General features: G+C 44.2%; 2 protein-coding genes across 3 annotated transcripts; one reads left to right on the top strand and one right to left on the bottom strand.

Annotated features, from left to right (window-relative positions):
* The first annotated feature begins 3955 nt into the window (after nucleotides 1–3955).
* LOC123163939 (uncharacterized) lies at nucleotides 3956–8317 on the top strand. 2 transcript variants are annotated; one of them, XM_044581344.1, is made up of 7 exons: nucleotides 3956–4143; nucleotides 4586–4737; nucleotides 5616–5735; nucleotides 5841–5919; nucleotides 6622–6708; nucleotides 7721–7783; nucleotides 7936–8317. In XM_044581344.1, the coding sequence occupies exons 2-7, from the start codon at nucleotides 4682–4684 to the stop codon at nucleotides 8011–8013; spliced, it is 483 nt and encodes a 160-aa protein (XP_044437279.1). In that variant the 5' UTR covers nucleotides 3956–4143; nucleotides 4586–4681; the 3' UTR covers nucleotides 8014–8317. The 2 variants fall into 2 exon arrangements, with proteins under 2 accessions (XP_044437279.1, XP_044437280.1); XM_044581345.1 differs by lacking the exon at nucleotides 6622–6708.
* Nucleotides 8318–9386: 1069 nt separating this feature from the next.
* Nucleotides 9387–14881, bottom strand: LOC123163938 (FKBP12-interacting protein of 37 kDa). Its single transcript, XM_044581343.1, has 13 exons — nucleotides 14582–14881; nucleotides 14405–14466; nucleotides 13955–14022; nucleotides 13809–13845; nucleotides 13091–13178; nucleotides 12946–13010; nucleotides 12785–12862; nucleotides 12592–12639; nucleotides 10954–11007; nucleotides 10287–10448; nucleotides 10048–10117; nucleotides 9813–9868; nucleotides 9387–9730 (listed from the first exon to the last, which is right to left on the bottom strand). Exons 1-13 carry the CDS (start codon nucleotides 14676–14678, stop codon nucleotides 9557–9559), a joined length of 1059 nt encoding a protein of 352 aa, XP_044437278.1. The 5' UTR covers nucleotides 14679–14881; the 3' UTR covers nucleotides 9387–9556.
* Nucleotides 14882–20306: the final 5425 nt, after the last annotated feature.

Raw genomic sequence — 20306 nt, 5'->3', positions numbered from 1 at the left:
GCGCGCGGGCACCGGGCGTGGTGGGGCACGCTGTGGGGCCGCGCGCCTTGGTGCCAAGGCACGTCTTGGGGCAGAGGTGGTGGAGGCGCTCCATGAGCCACGTCGCCCGTGGCCGGCGGAGGGCGTGGCAGAGAGAGGGGCGGCGTCGGGGAGCCCCCTGCGGCGCGGACGAGCTCGGCGACGCGGTCGAGCCAGTCCTCGTAGAGGTCGTCGACCGGGCGATAGCGCAGGAGCTCGTTCGCCATGAGGAGCGCGACGTGCGTGGGACGAGGAACCGGCTGGGGTCAGTGATGGAGTGGCGGTGCGGCCGTCCTGCCGCACCGATGGGTGCAGTGAGGACGCTTGCTGCTCGTCCCCCGCCAGTCTGGTGGCGGCGTTGGCGGCAGGGGACGGAGAACGACGAGGTGGCCCGCCGACTGGAGTCGTTTGAGCAACACGGGCGGTGAGGGCAGCCCGGCGCTCAGCTCAAGCACGGCAAGCGTCCGCCATGGAGACGACGGAGCGACGGATCAACGGAAGGAAAGCTACGGCGCACCCCTACCTGGCGCGCCAAATGTCGGATCTAGGGTTCCGGCAAAACCCTTAAGGTTCGAACTCTGGGGTGCGCGCGAAATTCTTTCCCTCCTACCGATCCACGCCCTAGCTCGCTAAGATCTCGCGGACGAACTCGACGAACTCGCAACACAGAAAGACACGAGATTTATACTGGTTCGGGCCACCGTTGTGGTGTAATACCCTACTCTAGTGTGTGGTAGTGGATTGCCTCTTGGGCTGATGATGAACAGTACAAGGGGAAGAACGGCCTCCTGAGGTTGAGGTGTTCTTGTGCTCGACGAACTTGTGGATGAGAACTCGATGCCTCTACTGTGGTGGCTAGTTTTACTTATATAGGCCCTGGTCCTCTCCCCAAATATTGAGCGGGAAGGGAGCCAACAACGGCGGGCAAATTGAAAGGGGACAGCTAGTACAAGCTATCCTGACAAAAGTGGTCTTCGCCTGCAAAAGGCTCTGATGATTACGCCGTCTTGGGCTCCATGGTGACCTCCATCTTGTCGTCCTGCTGGTCTTGGTCTTGTTGCACCGATATGGAAACCTTTGCCTGATGCCTCGGTACTCCGCGCCTGCGCTTGCTTCCTTAGCACCAAAGAGGAAACGAGGACGCTGCGCGCGCTGGCGCCCACCTGGCGCCCTCCTGGTGTCGGTCATCATGGCTCACGTCACTAGAGCCTCGCGAGGTTTGCCCCGCCTTGATATCTCCGCTCCTCGCGAGCCTGCCTGGAGAGGCCGCTCTTGAGGAGGTCTTGCGTCATCCGCCTCGCGGGGCTTGGCCCCTCGCGAGGGTCTTGAATACCTTGTTGATGAAGATGGGCCGTACGGGCCTGCTAGCAAAGCCACGCCGTTCCCAGAACGCCGACATAAGTTGATGATGGGTTGCTAGAGTGACAGAAGCTTAAACCCTACTTTATGTGTTGCTTCGTAAGGGGCTGATTTGGATCCATATGTTTCATGCTATGGTTAGGTTTACCTTAATACTTCTTTTGTAGTTGCGGATGCTTGCAATAGGGGTTAATCATAAGTGGGATGCTTGTCCAAGTAAGGACAACACCCAAGCACCGGTCCACCCACATATCAAATTATCAAAGTACCGAACGCGAATCATATGAACGTGATGAAAACTAGCTTGACGATAATTCCCATGTGTCCTCGGGAGCGCTTTTCTCTATATAAGAGTTTGTCCAGGCTTGTCCTTTGCTACAAAAAGGATTGGGCCACCTTGCTGCACTTTATTTACTTTTGTTACTTGTTGCTCGTTACAAATTATCCTATCACAAAACTATCTGTTACCTATAAATTCAGTGCGTGCGGAGAATACCTTGCTGAAAACCGCTTATCATTTCCTTCTGCTCCTCGTTGGGTTCGACACTCTTACTTATCGAAAGGACTACGATAGATCCCCTATACTTGTGGGTCATCAGTAAATTGTTGAATAAATTGAATATCATGAAGTTGAAATCATATCATGCCTAGTGTTAGCTTCACATTGGGTTTGGAAAGTGAAACCTTTTGAGGCTCGACAATCACAATAAAAATTGGTCTCTAAATATGTATGATTTATTAGTGTGGAGAAAATAAGCTTTATACGATCTTGTGATGTGGAAGAAATAAAAGCGACGGACTACATAATAAAGGTCCATATCACAAGTGGCAATATAAAGTGACGTTCTTTTGCATTAAGATTTCGTGCATCCAACCATGAAAGCGCATGATATGAGGCGAGGGAAGCCACCGGCTTATATAGCCGCGCCGCGCCCGTGTGTATGCGTGCGCGGGAGGGGAGGCGTCGGCGTGCCGCCCCGTGACGCGCCGCCCGTGAGGAATCAATGGCATGGCTGACCGGCGGTAGCCTTGCCATTGATTCCCCGCGGGAAACCAAGGCGTTTGGGGGGAAGACGAGGCGCGGTGTCGTTGACGCGGCTGGCCCGCGGCTCTTTCGCACCAAAACCGCTCGCCCCGGCGCCCCCGGGCGCCCCCAGCGCGCCGGGTTCGGCCTGGGTCTGCCGGCGCTGATTTCGGCCCAGGCCGGCGAAAATCGGGCTCCTGGGGCGCGACTGGGCCGTTTTTTCGACGTCGACGCGAAAAAATCGCCTGGGGAGACGTTTCTGGGGGCGCGGCTGAAGATGCTCTGAGTCCGCGCACGGTCGTGCTCCTCCCTGTGCCGTGCGCGACCTGCTCAGCCGGGAGCAACTAGTTAACGAGCGCTCCTTCGGGAGCCTCGCAACGATCAACGCCACTTGGCGTGCTCTCAGCCATTCGCCACGTGTCGCGCTCTGGACGCTCCCTCCAGATTTTGTTTTATTTTTTATTTTTCCGCACGCGTTTTCGGCTTTTTAAACGGTTTTTTCCTTGGTTTTTTCGACATTTTGGTTTTTCGCTGGTCTTCCTTAGCGTTTCGACCAAGCGTGAAAAAATGCGTTTACTTTTTTTTTCTTTCATGAAAAGTCACTTTTTTTCGCGAGAGGCACGGTTGTTTTTTAGCGAGAGTCACGGCCGTGCCTTTCGGAAACGAAAAAAACGCGTTTACTGTTTTTTTCCTTTTGCGAGAGTCACGGTTTTACTTCCGTGAGAGGCACGGTTGTGCTTTCGTGAGAGTCACGGCCGTGCCTCTCGGAAAGGGAAAAACAAAACGCATTTTCTGTTTTTTTTCTTTCGCGAGAGTCACGGTTTTGCTTCCGCGAAAGGCACGGTTGTGCTTTTGCGAGAGTCACGGCCGTGCCTCTCGGAAAGGGAAAAATACGCGTTTTCTGTTTTTTTTCTTTCGCGAAAGTCACAGTTTTGCTTTTGCCAGAGGCACGGTTGTGCTTTCGCGAGAGTCACGGGCGTGCCTCTTTCGGAAAGGGAAAAAACGCGTTTTCTGTTTTTTTTTCTTTTCACGAGAGTCACGGTTTTGCTTTCACGAGAGGCACGGTTGTGATTATGCGAGAGGCACGGGCGTGCCTCTTTCGAAAAGAAAAAAAACCGTGCTCCCGGTTTGGTTGTTTCGTCCTTTTTTTCGTTTGGTTTTTTTCGTGAAAAAAAGTTCGTCAAAACTTATCAACATGGGATCTAGTTTTGAAGATCTCGACGCGAGGAATCCAATGGTGAAAACAGTTTGAGATTTGGACGCACGGTTTAAGAGATAAAACGTTTTGAATAAACGAATCTACGAAAAAAGAGAAAACTCCCAGATTGTGACAAGTGACGCGCTGCATGTGCGCCGTTTGTCGTGACCTCGGAAGATGGAGTGTTCTTTGCAACGAGTACTCCTTAATTAGGGATTTCGTGCTCAGCCTGCCGTCAGGACTCAGGAGCGTCTCCGCCCGCGCCGAGGGCCCACGCTAGAGCTGACCTGGGCCGTGGCCCGCCCAGCTCTGGAGAAAAAAAGATTAGATACCTAGGCCCAGCATTCACTGAGGCCCCAACCCCATGGCCCGGGAGCTCACGCCTCACGCCACACAGAGACGCAGCACCCGGCGACTCAGCTGCCGCCGCCCCCCGTCACGCCGCAACCGCAGGCCGCCGCGGCTCCGCCCACTGGCCAAGGGGGCTGCAGCACAGCAGCACGGCGAGTCGGAGTCGACCAACCCACGACCCCACGCGGCCGAGGTACACGCAGCTACCACCGGCAACCCAAGCAACACCCAAATGAGCTCCTCCTTGAATCTGATCCTCTCGTCTCTCAAGCCTCAATCTCTCCAATTCCAGTGAATCACTACAAGCTGCACATATATTTTGTTTGAAGCATTCTCAGTTTCTCCCTAAATTTCACTTAGGTCATCGTCTATTCATCTCATTACCAATGTGCTAGCATAAACAATTCACTCAATTATTGTTTACAGTTTAGAAGTTGTAGTAGAGGTAGCTATGTGCAAGGACAGTCAAAATTGGAGTGCCTGACAGATTATCGTATAGTAAAGTTTGGTATAGCTTATTTTGTTTGTATCTGATCTCTTCATATTGTAACAAATAAGAGAAGGTATACTGATTAATGCCAGTGATCCAGAATTTGATATATATATTATTATTTTTGTGTGTGTGTGTTCTTTAGCTTGGCCCCCAAGCAATTTATTTGTAGCTCCGCCACTGCTCAGAAGCCTGTGTTCCCGGCCGCGCCTCGCCCACTCGCGGTGGGTGTGCCTCAGAGATGGCCGACGCGTCATTTTTCGATAGGATGGTTTCCCAGCTCCGGTCCACATCCAAGTGAGGAAAACCTCCACATACCTCAATCCTACCTTTTAGTTTTGTTTCCATACATCTCGGTCTATACATTTTTCAGCAGAACAGGTCGATTCCCCTTCAGATGATTTAGCCCTTTTTATTCTGGAAAATAGCACGCTTCGTAGACTGAGTACAGCGAAAGTGGCGCCATTTATCTCATTAATCCCGTTTTGGAACTGATACATAGTTTGTCTCTTTAGCCTTTTGCCAGCATGCCAAGTATTCCAGTACAACTGGTGATAGATGGTCTGCAGAAGAGTGCAAAACTAATAGTAAAATGTTAGTGCTCATGCATTTACATCTATTTAGATCATTGAAGAAAGTTGAACATGCCGTCTTAATCGTAGATGGTGGTTCGTGACTTCTTCAATTAGGCAAGATGGATTCTATAGTCACTTGTAGGCATTCTCTTAGTGTATAATTAATTTATTATTGACAAGACAGCTTTGGATTAATCCTGTTACTGACATATAGAAAAGATGTAACATATGTGGATAGAATATCTTCGGATATGTAGGGTATGTAATGCGATGTGTGCAACAAACTCATTACCTCCTTTGTATATCTATCTAATTCTGTTTTTGTCTTCAGCATGAACGAATTTAACTAAATCTTCTCTTGAGACTTTATTCGCTAGTGCGTGCAAGCGGTTTTTGTTCATGAATACCATTGCTCTAAAGACGGTTATAAAACCTGTAGCTTGTTGCTTGCACTAACTCCGGAAGTCATTGTTTGCACACAGTCTGGCAGGCATTGTTCGCACTCTCCCAGCTTTACAAATAGTAGAATTTAACTAATTTCCCCTTTTTTTGGGTGTATCACTATTTTATTATGTTTGAATCATCTTGTTGGTATTGAAGGTACTACACTGGATATCCCAAGGATCTAGGTCCATCAAGAATCATACCGTTCACATCAGAGCGTCAGTTTGTGCAGCTATTACATGAAGGACGGCCTGTAGTTGTGGCCTTTACTATTAAGTATGTTAGGCTCATGTTTTTTGTTCAGAAACACAAGAATAGTTGAGTTGTACTATGTCAATAGCTTTGCACATGCTTACAACAGTAATGAAATTGCTTTTGTAGGTGCACTTATACACAACATCTTGACAAAGTACTGGAGGAAGCTGCTGCTACATTTTATCCTCATATAAAGTTTGTTCGGGTAAGCCAATACTCTTATTACGCCCGCAAAAAATATGCCATGAAGTATTTTCCGGTCACCTATAAAATGATGAGTTATTTTTTGAAAACTTCAATGCACTCTGCTTTTCTATCTGTTCAAATTACCATGTCTAGCTATTATGGAACATTGTAAAGGTTGGTTTTCTGTCTTAACTGCATGTTAAAATTCAAAATCTTGAAGTTAGTCCTATCTGATTTAATTTGTATACACCTAATACAATACTACCTTTGGCAAATCTAATTCATCATGCACTATAAAGTTCACCTATTTCAGTTTTCTGTTGAGCTTCAGGCACATGTGTGGAAGCTCTTTGTTTTGCGGATGTATCTTCGATGGTCTTTCCTAGGCTTTTCTTTCACCTGCTAGAGAAGCAGCTCTATGGGAAGCTTAGATGTGTGAATGGTTGTACTTCTATTATTTTGGCAATTTACAATTGTAGATATTATGATGTACAAAGATACGATCAATTAGTCACAAGATAGTTTAATTGCCTGCCTGTCAAATCAGACTGTCACTTTTGATTTCCTTTTCATTTGGATGCTTTATCTTGGGTAATGTCATGATACACTTGCTTAAAATTTGTGGCTTCTTGCTTCTCATCTATACAATTGTGACTGCTGCCATCCTGTTTGCCTTTAGTCTCAAACTGATAGGAATTATTATTTTGTTCTACGTTGTCAGGTGGAATGCCCAAAGTATCCTGGGTTTTGCCTCACGAGGCAAAAGACTGAGTACCCATTTCTTGAAGTATTTTACAACCCAGAACAGGTCATGATTGTTTACTTCACATTTCATCGGTTAACACATGTTGCCACTTCTTTACTTCGAACTATGTGCCACCTACATTTTTGTCAACGATCTTGATTCTTGATCTTATTTATTTATTTTCTTAATTTTTGTGGCTAAAGCTGCTGCCTTGTGACCATGAGGTCAAGGGTTCAAGTCCTGGAAATAGCCTCTTGCAGAAATGTAGGGAAAGGCTGCTTACAATAGACCCAAAGTGGTCGAACCCTTCCCCGGACCCTGTGCAAGCGGGAGCTACATGCACCGGGCTGCCCCTTTTTTTTGTGGCTAAAGAATGATAAGTTTCTTAATCCTTATGTGTTCTAATGGCTGGAGAATCGTTAAAGGGTCCAACTTCTTTCTGCGTGTTACCTTTAGCATTTTGAAGTCATATGCCCTACTTTGAGGGAAATTTCGAGATAGTTTCTCTATTATGTGCTCTCATGGTCCTCGTAAGAGTGGAAGAGTGAAAAGCACATATTGCATTGCGGTCTGATTTGCATCCACCATTACAACACTACACCGCTCCAATATTTGCGCAATTTAATTCCTGGTGTACCAGAGAAGCACTAATCTTCTTTTGAGGGAGAATAGACTTAAGTTCTCAGGAAATGTGTGTATTTTGTGGCTCCATCTAGAGATTCGTTGCATCCTTTGTCAGACCAGGAATTAGTGTTTTCATTTGCATCTCATTTCCGTATTGGAGAAGGTCCTGCTCTGCTAACTTGCTCATGTATGGTCAGTTTGTTCTTTGTTGACCGCGAATGGCGTCGGTACTGTTTGTAGTTATTATTTGCTTAGCTGTGTTTAATGTGTTCCCATCATTTCATGGCTAGGAATCGCATATTATTTGGTATAGAGCTCCACATCATTTCCCTAGAATGAATTTGGTTTCCATTTCTTTCTTCCTTATTTACTTGCTCATCGTGTTATCTGCACCTACAATACAGTTTATTGCCATTTTATCCTGGTAACATCATGATGTGTATTTTCTCAGGCTGCTAACCCAGGAAAGATCGTGGACCCGAGCATCACGAAATACTCCGCAAAAGTCCTACCTGTAAGCAATGCCCTGAAGCGTCCTTAATATTCATGCATGAGCCATTCATGCATTACTCACTTGTCAAGTCTAATGCTGTATAGAGGTCCGGTCCTGGGTCCGGTTCATGGTTTCCAGGTTGAGCTGATGTGATGCTATTTCCTTGTGTGCAGTTCAACTATGACCAGAGCGTGTATGGATTCCGGGAGTATTTTAAGAAGTATGGGTTCAAGTATTCCGAGACAAACTAGGTCTGTCATCATGAAGCCCTGCAGAGTTAGCCAGTCCGACTGGCATGATGAGGCCTAGTTATCAAATTTACTTTCAGCATGAACCAACAGTGATGCTGCATTCTTATGTATCAGCACTCCCTGCATATTGGCTCTGCCTTGGTGGTTGAAAATATGGCCAAGCTGTTAGCTAGGTTTCTGGTACGCTCAAGATTCTAGTCAAATTTCTGAATGTTGCATGTTGTTCTTTGTCAAATCTCTGAACTGCATTTTTGGACTCGGTATTAATAAAACTCTGCGGCTCGCCACAAAGTGCATTATTGGACGGGCCTGTGTCCGTGCAGAAATTCTCCTACTCCCTCCATCCAGAATTAGTTGATGCTCAAACGGATGTATCTAGATCAGATCAGAGTAGCAAACTATCGACGCGTTTGGTTCGGCCATGGTAACGTATTCAGTTTAGCGTATGCGGAAGCGCTGTTTCTGAATATTGTTACGTAATACCTCCTTTGTTTGGTTCGTGGGCTCTCCGTATCAGGAAGCACTGCGGTCTGATTTCTAACCCCGTCCGTTTCGGGCGGTTTCAACTTTGTGAAGCGCCGTATCAGGAAGCACTGTTACAGAATAGGTTGTTTGGTTCATGGGCTCTCCGTATCAGGAAACACTGTTACAGAATACACCGCGGTCCGATTTCTAACCCCGTCCGCTTCGGGCGGTTTCAACTTTGTGAAGCGCTGTATCAGGAAGCACTGTTACAGAATAGGTTGTTTGGTTCATGGGCTCTTCGTATCAGGAAGCACTGTTACCGAATACACCGCGGTCCGATTTCTAACCCCGTCCGCTTCGGGCGGTTTCAACTTTGTGAAGCGCCGTATCAGGAAGCACTGTTACAGAATAGGTTGTTTGGTTCGTGGGCTCTCCGTATCAGGAAGCACTGTTACAGAATACACCGCGGTCCGATTTCTAATCCCGTCCGCTTCGGGCGGTTTCAACTTTGTGAAGCGCCGTATCAAGAAGCACTGTTACAGAATAGGTCATGAGCGAAACAAATGCTGGTTATGGTTTCGGAAGTCACTGTATTCGGAGGTCGCGCTTTTTTGTCCCAACCAAACGTATCGTATGTGTTTATTGCTGCAGAGTTTGCAAACTGTGCCAGAAGAAGGAACGTTGAATCAGAAAACCTGGTAAAACTTTTCTTTTTTTCAAAACGAAAAGAAAAACCTGGTAAACTTAGGCTGCGCTTTCTCAGTGTGTAACTGTACCGATCTGTACCCAAGCCGAACGGCAAACAGTCCCTTCAAAAAAAGTTCACGAATGCTGCTCATACTTGCACAACCGCCTCGCCCTCTCCCTTTGCTGCCATCAGAATAAAGCTTCTAAGAACATGCAATCCAGATCAAGAATAAACGGGATAACTTAGAACCTGTGATACACGAGCGTTCCATCAAGCATACAGATGAAATTCTCAGGTAACCAAGTAGCAATGTGGAAAAACTGTTGCAGCCATCAACGCGTTACATTACATCAGAGGCATAAACCGAGCAGCAGAAAACAGTTGGCACCCTTAGGACTCCACTTTTATCGGCTGCGGATCAGAAGAAGCGTTCATATCATTTGCAGCTTCCTCTCTTTCTTCAACGACCGTGTCGTCTTCAGTTGCCTCTTTCTGGCAAAGCATCTCCTTCAACCTTGCCAGCTCCACATCTTTAGCTTCCAACTCCTCTTGCAGAATGGAAACCTAAGGAAGAGTTGGCAGTAAAAGGGTTAGTGTGGATAAAATAAGCAAGCAATTCAGTAGCAACAAGAATGACGAATCCTACCATTTCATTTGACCTCTCAACATCATTTGTTAGGCCATCCATGTGTTTGTACAGCCCTGACAACGCAATGAAAAGGTTAAGTACCTCCATGTTAGCATAATATCCATTAACAAGGAGCAGAGCAATTTCTGTTCTGAATGACCTACAAATGTCCACCATCTTTAACAATTTTTATAATAAACACACATATTGGTTATTTGTCACTCTTTTCACTTGGATATAGCTCAACACGTACCATCGAACTGATTCCTGAGCTCATTGTTCTGGGTCTTCAGAACTGCAATTTTCATTCCAAGTTCATGGATCTGTACCAAAGATACTTCGTAAGAACGCATTCTGCCAAATATAATAAGGCAACAAAATTCTCTTCTAGTATGTTGGTTGTTCAAAGAATGACCGATGATTCTTTTCCTCCAAAGGCAGAGAAAACCATAGAAAATGTATTAAACAGCTTATGTCTGTTGGCAGACTTACTTTTCCTTCAGAAGCCATTGCCCCAATCTCTTCATTTTCCTCTTGCAATGTTCTACACTTGGCCATTAGCATCTTCCCATGTTTGCTGGATGGAGTAAAATTGACAGCAGCAACATTTTCCTGCAGTTCTTTTATCTTTTTCTCTTTCTCTTCAGCCAGATTCTGGACAAAAATGGGTAATACCATTTGTTAGCCACTCGGTGTCAAGCTATGTAAGGTTCAGCCTTCCTAAGACACTAGAAAACACATCTTTTTAATTCCACACTTGAGGCATTATCAGCAATTCAGCATGGCTAGTAATATGCTTGAATCATCCACCTATCATGTTCCCATATAATACATTTGCGAGTTACAATTTATTCCATAAATACTCCATTATTTTCATAATACATTCTTTGTGATAGTAAAACTGCTGGGCTTTGTGCCTTTCATACTTGTATAAGGGGACCATAGCCATTAGTTTAAGTCTTTAAGATAAGACAAGCAAATACTGTCTCATTACATATTTGACTAATTATTACAAAAGATGGTGCAGCAAGGCATCAGAAACCTACTATAAAAGGTTCTCCTAGACTTTACAATGTCAGGCTTTCAGTTTTAAAACATGCTGGTACAAACAACTCTTATATTTCAACATGAATTGTATAATTGAAGGAGAATTGCTGACCTTTAAGCGTGTAAATTCCTCGTGAATTGCTGGATCAAGCAATAATCGTCTTGTCTGTTGAAGCAAACAGAAAAAGGGATGTAAATAAGCTATTTAGCATGATAACATAGGGTTTAGGAATTATTAACTCCAACTACTACAGCTTCTCAGGGAGCTTAAGGCCACATTATCAAAACGTAGTAGTACTATCCCAATTCGTCCTGTGAAATTCCTGTCTAGTTCCTGCAGCCCAAACAGAACCTAAGCCTGTTCCTATACCAAGAGCCCAGTCCATTAGCTTCTCTAAGAAGCTAGCGTTTGAAAGAAGTTAATCCTGCCATGCAGGGAGTCCAAACAAAAGGGTAGTATCATAGACAATTAGACATGACGTGAGTGAGAAGATATTTAAACGGAACATAAGGTATTTCCACTCAATGTTAAAGAAAATATAGATGATAGCTAGATTAGATGGTACGGTACCATCTTCAGTATTCGGAGAATCTCACATTCATTATTCCATTCCACAAAGTTCATCTTGTTGTTTAAGTGGAACAGTTAATCCTGTAATCATAGTTGCAGTGCAGCTCATGACTCATTTTATTGGAATTCAGAAACAATACATAACAGAAAATTCGTACGGTGAACCTTGCAATGTTTTTTTTTTTTGGACTGTAGGCCTTAGGATGTCTGTTCACTACAGAATCTGGTGTTGACCACCTACAGATAATCCTTCAAATTAGCGAGGATGCAATTTAATAATCATAGCACATAACCTTGTTTTAATACTCCCTCCGATCCAAATTACTTGTCGCTCAAATGGATGTATCTAGCACTGAAATACGTCTAGATACACCCATTTAAGTGACACGTAATATGGATCGGAGGGAGTATAAGATGCAATATAGAGACCGTAGAGGCGTAGACCACTGGATCTCTAAAAGGTGATATCTTGTATGTAAAATTACAAACAAACTGCCCTCTGCTAGACCATAGAGAAGAACATGACTAAGATACACCTGGGTTTACTTCAATTAATATGAACCTATACAGTAGGTACCCCACTAAACATGGTAGCTTACTAAATATATTACTTGCTTGCAACCTCCTCTGCCTTGTATATATTTGTTCAAGCTACTCTCATTCGTATACGTGGGTCAGTACAATTGGTATAGATAAAGGTCGACTAGTGCAGATCATGGAGGCCACTATGTCAAAGGGAACAAAGGTGAGCACACAGAAGAAAGAGCATGGACACCTTTTGACAAGAAGAGTTTGTGAGTTTTCCAGATAATATGATGGTATAGTTTACATGTACTGCTGTCACTTTGCCTGATAAAGTAGTCTACATAGCTGGAGCAGTACTGGTACCAAGTCCAGATTTGATTGAAATGAATCCAATACTAATTACGGTTTACCAAATTGAAGTAATAATAACTATAACTCTACAGTTAGGTGTGCACAGAACAACAATGGTCAAGTCCAAAATAAGCCATTTTAGCAACTAAGTATTCTTTTACAGTTTACATTCTGCAGTAGATTTAATCTAAACAAATGAACAGAACCCCTGTACAAGCAACTTTTGATAAACACTAATTCAAAGTTCAAATACATTATAAATTGGCAAGCGTAAAACAAATAGCATAAGTAACACTATTTTACCTGCATTGATGGTGGCCTCAATTGTGTTTTCAAGTCCCTAACTGCAGACTGCAAATTCATACAAAAAAATTAACAAACAATCAATACAAACTAGAAGGACGCTAAAAATTGATCAATTGAAATAACTAAGTATTGGTCAGATTTATCCATATTGAGATATTTCTCCTCGTCGTAGGAGGCTCCCGGAGGGTACCTTCAATTCCGCAATCTCTTGTTCTCGTTTTGCAAATGTTACAATAAAAGCAGCTTCTCTTTTCTTCGCTTTCTCCAGCTGAGTATACAATTAAGGAACAATCAAACCGAAGCAAAGCATGACTATCTTATCAGTTTTACGAGTATGACACAACAACCAACCTGCTCCTTCAGTGACTCCTCCGACGACTTCAGGTTATTGAGATAAGTAACCACCGAAACAGGCTCTGCGTTTCAAATAAATAAATAAATATTCTTTACACAGTTATTACCAGAAATAGGATGGACTTCGATTTAACTTGCAAACCTGGATTGGTTCCTGCAGGTACAGCAGGAATGTTCTGAAATGCTGAATGCCACTTCTGGATTTCTGATTTAGCAGCTTCCAGTTCCACCTGTGATGCATATAAATGCAGCATTTCAGAAATTACAGCATTATGGATCATATATGTTAAGCTATGTAGAGGTAAAACTGGAACGAAATGCAAACATTGGTGTAAAAAACTGCATGCATGGTTACTGAAACTACATCTCCACATTTAGTGACAGACATTAATCATTCTATTATAGAGAAATTGTCTGCTCAGTGGGTGTACTTTTAGTTGTGACTTGCCTTTCGGTTTCTCAGATGTCTAAATTTTAAGTAAAGTTCAGGTATGTTAAGCTTTATTAGTTTACACATTTTCATATGATTAAGTAGTCGAATGTTCACAGTTGCACTATAGACTGAAAGAACCCTTCAAGGCTATTATGAAACAATGGAAGTCTGTGAGGCTTGGGTTTGGCCAATAATAATTCACTGAACAAAGAACATTGACCGAAAACACAGTACATACTATCCCAGAATGATTGCTTGCCAATTACAGGTAAACTGCTCATACAACTAATGGAGTGCACAGTTATTTTATACCAGAATGAGGCATAACAGGGTACTTCAATTACACTAACACAACATAAATTGAGCTCAATAAAACTGTACTCAACTAGCAAATGATAACATTGAAGAACAGTGACTAACTACACACCTGGTTTGATTCAAGATTCTCTTTGCAGGTCTGCAAACTTCAAAAGGGCAAGAGGAGTTAGTGCCATTGTTACAATTAACAATAGAACCACAGTTATTTGGTAAAAACAGCAATAGATCAAAAGTTAGATAAGAAATATAATATACCTTTCCCGAAGAGACAGAATCATTCCCGTGGCAGCACCTGGTGCACTTTCCTCCACCTTTGTCTTTCCCTGCACACAAACTTGCTGTCTTAAATGAGAGATTCTTGTTCCATGAAATTGTCAAAACTTACAGGACTATTAGGTAGGCAGGAAAGCATATGTTGAATTTTCTTACTGCATCTTTCCATTACCATGTGAAACAGCCACAGTATCCACTATCTAATGCATCTGACCATAAATTCGAGACAGAGAGAACTTCACCAAGACCAACGTGCTAAGCATTTTACCATGCTGTATGTATCATTGCAATCCTAATGGCAATCGTAATTTAACATGGTAGTAAGGACTGGCTCCCATACATAAGATTTGCACGAATTCTTCCAGTGGCAGAAGGAAAAAAAACGTACTAATATTTTGTACCAGGTTGAAAGAGGAAACCTAGAAGAATTACCTTCTTGGAAGCGAAGACATCGTCTTCGTCGTCATCCAGATCGCCGAACTGCCTCTTCTCGCCTGCATAGAAGCAGCAGCAGCAAAAGCGCCGTATGAACCAGGTGAGCTTCCGAGAAGCCAAAGCTCGAGCATGAGTGAAAGCAGAGGCGGAGGAGGAGGGACTGAAGGAGGGTACCGGAACGGGCGGGGGCGGCGTTGCGAGAGGGCGAGGCGTTGAAGTCGCGGCCGAAGGTGTCGTCTTCGTCTAGGCGGGGGGAAGGTGGGTCCGCCATGGCCTTCGCTGGCGTCGTGCTAACAGCGGGATGCACTACCGTTCCGGCCGCCGAGGAAGTAGTGCTGCGGCGGCGAGGGTTTGGGCGCTGGCGCCGGCGGGATGGGACCGGTGTGAGGAGGGGGCTCTGTTTGTGGGCCTCTGCGGGGAACGGGCAGCGACGAGACACTGCGCCACGGCCTTTTTTTGACGGGCTGTGCCACGGCCCTTTTCTCTAGTGCGTATCTTTTGTTTCCGCGGCCTCTTTAAACACAAGACGAGAGCAAACATTTGAATACTTTATTATTATTTTCACAAGTGCCCCTCAAAAATATATATTATTTTCACAAGTAAATCATTCTTCTGCACAAAGAACAGACTGTGCGTGTTTTGAATAGCATACTGGTAGAATTTACCAGCATCCAGGATGTACATATTTGAATTTCTTCTATACAACACTGAACTGAAGACACCCGCAAAAAAAAAAACACTGGACTGAAGACGATCATTTTGTACACTGAGCTGAAGACGTCCTACTGATAAAATGGTGCAAAAGGTGGACTGGCCTTCAATCTCAAGCAGCTCTATTGACCACCGCACGATCGCTGCCTTTTTCCCTCCATGGCTTCATATTTCAGAGTAACAATTTGGGTTACTCTGAAATATCAGTCTGGGTAAGAAACATCGTCAAATGGCTCGTATAAAAAGGTGTCAAACGAATCGGTTAACTGCCATTTTTTGCTTTCGCTTGCTGGCAATATATACCTTGGTCCTCCATTCAGATATTTGACCAACACATTTGACCCTCATTGAGACCGGCTCAAGCAGCAATTCCTCGTCATTATCATCTTGGCGTCATGGGCTATCTCGAACAATCTATAAATGACTTAGGCTTGTTTGTTTCACAGCATTAAAAAAACAAAGAAATAGAAACAAAATACGTTAATAGGATACGAATCAATAGAGGATAGGATAACACACAATTTGTGTTAACTTGGATGTTTGATTCACAACACGGGTCCTACAACGCATGAACTCCTCCCGTATCGCTCCCAGGGCTCCCTCGTATCGCTCCCTCCAGGGCGATCAGGGGGGCAACCCCAGCGCCCCGGCCGCCGTCCCTTCCCCCTCTCCTCCACCTCGCCGTCCCCAGAGACGTGCGCCGGCTAAACACGGGCGCCGCCAGTGATGGGGACGGCGGGGATCTAGGCTGCAGCCCCGTGGTTAGGAGGGACCGGCGGCGCAAGATCGCCCTCCGGTCTTCGTCTTTCCTGGCGGTTCGGCGCTGCTCCGGCGGCTTCGTGGGAGGGCGGATCAGGAGGGGATGTGGCCATGGTTGACTGGTCGGCGGCGCCTCCAGTCAGATCAAATCTGGCCGGTGCCGCTGGCGGTGGTGGTCATCTCCTCCGTCGGAGGTGGTCGGCCTGAGGCTGGATGGTCAGATCTCGAGATCCACCACCTAGTTCCGGTTGCGAGTCGAAAAGACATAGTTGCTGGTGAAAACTGAGCCGATGGCAGCGTTCTGCGTCGTTACCTTGATGAAGGCATCGTCGTGTAACTATTGTCGACCCACTCATGCTGCTCCGGGGGAAACCCTAGGATCTGGTCTTCCAGATTGGACAATGGCGGTACTGCGGTGTCGTTTTCTCTCTTGGGAGCATCGTTTGTGGAGCAGAGCTGGAAGACAGAGGTAGGAGGTGGAGCGGCTTCGTCTTGCACGGAGCTTTCGGTGGAGATGTCAAGCCATGCCTGGCCGACAGGTGCTACGTTGTGTCATGCCTGGTCGGCAGGTGCTACGCACGACAGATCTTCCAGCATCTTCGCGTCTGGACGGACGAGCGCTGGGCGGTGGCGCCATTGGGCGCCGTGGTGACGTCGACGGATGGAAGGACGGGCAAGGATGATGCAGATCTCTCACCCGAAGATGGGTTAGCGGTTCGATGATGATGGCGGCGCCTAAAACGTGGGCATGCGGTGTGCGTTTTAGGTCTGCTGCACCAGCTGTGGGTTCTGATACGTTATGCGGATGAATCGGCGACGACACGGGTTTTAGATATGGGAGTGAGAGCACTCCACATTATCGAGTTTTGTAGGTGTGAGTGGTGGCTTCGGGTGGCTTGATGTATGTTCTTGTTATACCTATATTGAATAATAAATAAAGATGGATGTATGCATCGGTTGATGTAGAGGCCGGGGGTCTTAACCTCCTTTTCCAAAAAAAAACATAGTAAATTGAAAAAACACAGAAAATCTTAATAAACGTAGTTAAATCAAAGTCAAACCACATGAAAAATATATAATTAGATGTTTAATGTTCCACTGAGGATTTTATGATATCTTTGGTTAAAGGAAAAGTGAAGGAATAACATGTGAGCGGGATTATTTTTTAGGGTGACACTATTCATGTGCTTGGTTCAAAGGAATGGGGTAAAGAAAAATGGAGGACTTTTCCTTCAATCTCAATTTCTAAGGAAAATGCATAATTCTAACATCCACTAGAACCTAGTTCTCAAATTCCTATGCACAAAGAACAAGACTATGAACCCATATCTCTAGAATTTAAAAGAATTAACCCAGATATCTAGATGCGACAACAAATTTGAGAATCATTGCATCTAGACATATAGATTCATGAAGTACAAAATAAGCATAATTTATTGATCAGGTGTGAGGGTAAAGAGGGCGGAAAAGGTGATCAAAATAGAAGCATATCATGAAATAGAAGCATTTCAACGAACACTTTGTGTGTGCATGTAAAAAAATAGAAGCATATCATGAAATCCACGAGCACCAAGTTAACAATACACTTGCAACAACCACTTAATAAAACATCAATATGCCGATATAATGATCAACATATCAAAAACTTCATGTATGTCATGTCTCTGGTGTCAACACATCTGAAGAATACCATTCTTGAGTAATACTCCTTCATAAATATAGGATGTTTATAACTTTTTCCCGATTCAGATGTATATAGACACGTCTTAGTGTGTTTCTTCACTCATTTTTGCCTATATGTAGTCCATTTTAAAATATTCAAAACATCTTATATTTGTGAACGTATGGAGTATGTACCAATAGCAAGCAAGAACTTGAGTAGCAATAAATATGACAAAAGAAACATCAAATCAAGGGGAGACCCAACAGATTGAAGTGGAAGCCCTTGTGGGGAAAAACCATGGGCATTGTCTAGGAATTTTCTACTATAAAGATGAAGTACAAAGCACAAGCCAACATGAAAGCTCCAGGCACCCAATTTTAGTACTCAGATTTGAATGAATTTGTAGATCAAACAAACTCACTTTATGTCCTTACTCTAGAACTCTCGAAGACATTAAAAAATTCAGCTATCTCCATCAATTCATGAGTTTGGGTACTTGTATTAACAACTTTACAGAAAATCCCTCAGTTTGCTAACTATATCTCAAACAAGTAAGTTTGTCGCAACCCATTTTAGTTGAAGTTCATGAGAACTTATTGTGCAACACTTCCTCCATCTCAAAATATAGTTTGTACCAGAGGATACCCCGCGCGTTGCCAGGAATTGCCTGTTGAAAAATTGGATTGATAACGTGAGAACCAAAATTAAAAATACATATGACTTATTATACTTGATTATGTATAGTTATAAAAATGTATTGAATGTAAGTAGAATAATTGAATGGAAAATATATTTTTATGCATGATTGAATGTTGTGGTGGGTTTTTTCCTACAAGATTGCATGTTCAGGTGGACCTTATCTCATGTATAATTATATGGTGAAGTGGTCTACGTGCATGTTGAGATAAATAAGTTAGTAAAAATAACTCTCTTTTGTATGTATATGATTTCGAAAAAAGATGATTTTGGACGCACCTACAGTGTGACGATTATTCAATGCGACGGGTGTGCCATGTTGTCAGCGTGCACATGATGTTAACAAGCAGTAGCGTGATTCCCCCTTTATTTCCCACTTACTTTTTGCTGATGATTCTTTAATCCTTATGAGGGTAGATGCTATGAATGCTACTACCTTGAAGAGAATTATGAATGATTATTGTGATGCTTCAGGACAAATGGTTAGTGCTTGATACTTCTTCGTCGTATCTATAATTTTTTATTGTTTCATGCCAATATTATACAACTTTCATATACTTTTGGCAACATTTTATATTATTTTTGGGACTAACATATTGATCCAGTGCCCAGTGTCAGCTCTTGTTTGTTGCATGTTTTTTGTTTCGCAGAATATCCATACCAAACGAAGTCCAAACGCGATAAGAATTTACGGAGATTTATTTTGGAATATTTGTGATACTTGGGAAAAAGAATCAATGCGAGAAAGATGCCCGCGGGGCCCACAAGACCTTGGGCGCGACTAGCAAGCTTGTGGGGCCCTATAAGGCGGTTGGTGCCCTTCTTCAGCCGCAAGAAAGCTAGTATCCGGATAAAAATCGTGTTAAAATTTCAGCTCAATCGGAGTTACGGATCTCCGGGAATTTAAGAAACGGTGAAAGGCCAGAAAACAGGAACGCGAAACGGAAGAGAAACAGAGAGATAGATCCAATCTCGGAGGGGCTCCCGCCCCTCCGCCGCCATGGAGGCCAAGGACCAGAGGGGAAACCCTCCTCCCATCTAGGGGGAGGCCAAGGAAGAAGAAGAAGGAGGGGGGCTCTCTCCCCCTCTCCCGACGGCGCCGGAACACCGAGGGGGGCCATCATCGTGACAGCGATCTACACCAACAACTTCGCCGCCGTCATCACCAACTCTCTCACTCTCCATGCAGCGGTGTAACACCTCTTCTCCCCTCTATAACCTCTACTTAAACATGGTGCTCAACGCTATATATTACTTCCCAATGATGTATGGCTATCCTATGATGTTTGAGTAGATCCGTTTTGTCCTATGGGTTGATTGATGATCGTGATTGGTTTGAGTTGTATGTTTTTTTGGGTGCTGTCCTATGGTGCCCTTCATGTCGCACAAGCGTGAGGGATTCCCGTTGTAGGGTGTTGCAATATGTTCATGATTCACTTATGGTGGGTGGCATGAGTGACAGAGACACAAACCCGAGTAAGTGGGTTGTTGCGTATGGGAGTAAAGAGGACTTGATACTTAATGCTATGGTTGGGTTTTACCTTAGTGATCTTTAGTAGTTGCAGATGCTTGCTAGAGTTCCAATCAGAAGTACATATGATCCAAGTAGAGGAAGTATGTTAGCTCATGCCTCTCCCTCATATGAAATTGCAATAATGATTACCGGTCTAGTTATCGATTGCCTAGGGAAAAATAACTTTCTTGTGACAAAAAGCTCTCTATTAAAACTAACTTAATTGTTTCTTTATCTAAACAGCCCTTAGCTTTTATTTACGTGTTCTCTATTATCTTGCAAACCTATCCCTTTACACCTACAAAGTACTTCTAGTTTCATACTTGTTCTAGGTAAAGCGAACGTAAAGTGTGCGTAGAGTTGTATCAGTGGTCGATAGAACTTGAGGGAATATTTGTTATACCTTTAGCTCATCATTGGGTTTGACACTCTTACTTATCGAGAAAGGCTAAAATTGATCCCCTATACTTGTGGGTTATCAAGAGCTTTTTCTGGCGCCGTTGCCGGGGAGCAATAGCGTGGGGTGAATATTCTCGTGTGTGCTTATATGCTTTATC

This window comes from Triticum aestivum, chromosome 7D (assembly GCF_018294505.1).
Source record: "Triticum aestivum cultivar Chinese Spring chromosome 7D, IWGSC CS RefSeq v2.1, whole genome shotgun sequence".
NCBI classification, from domain to species: domain Eukaryota; kingdom Viridiplantae; phylum Streptophyta; class Magnoliopsida; order Poales; family Poaceae; genus Triticum; species Triticum aestivum.
Note: the sequence above shows the minus strand (reverse complement) of the source record. Positions and strands in the feature narration are given on the sequence as shown.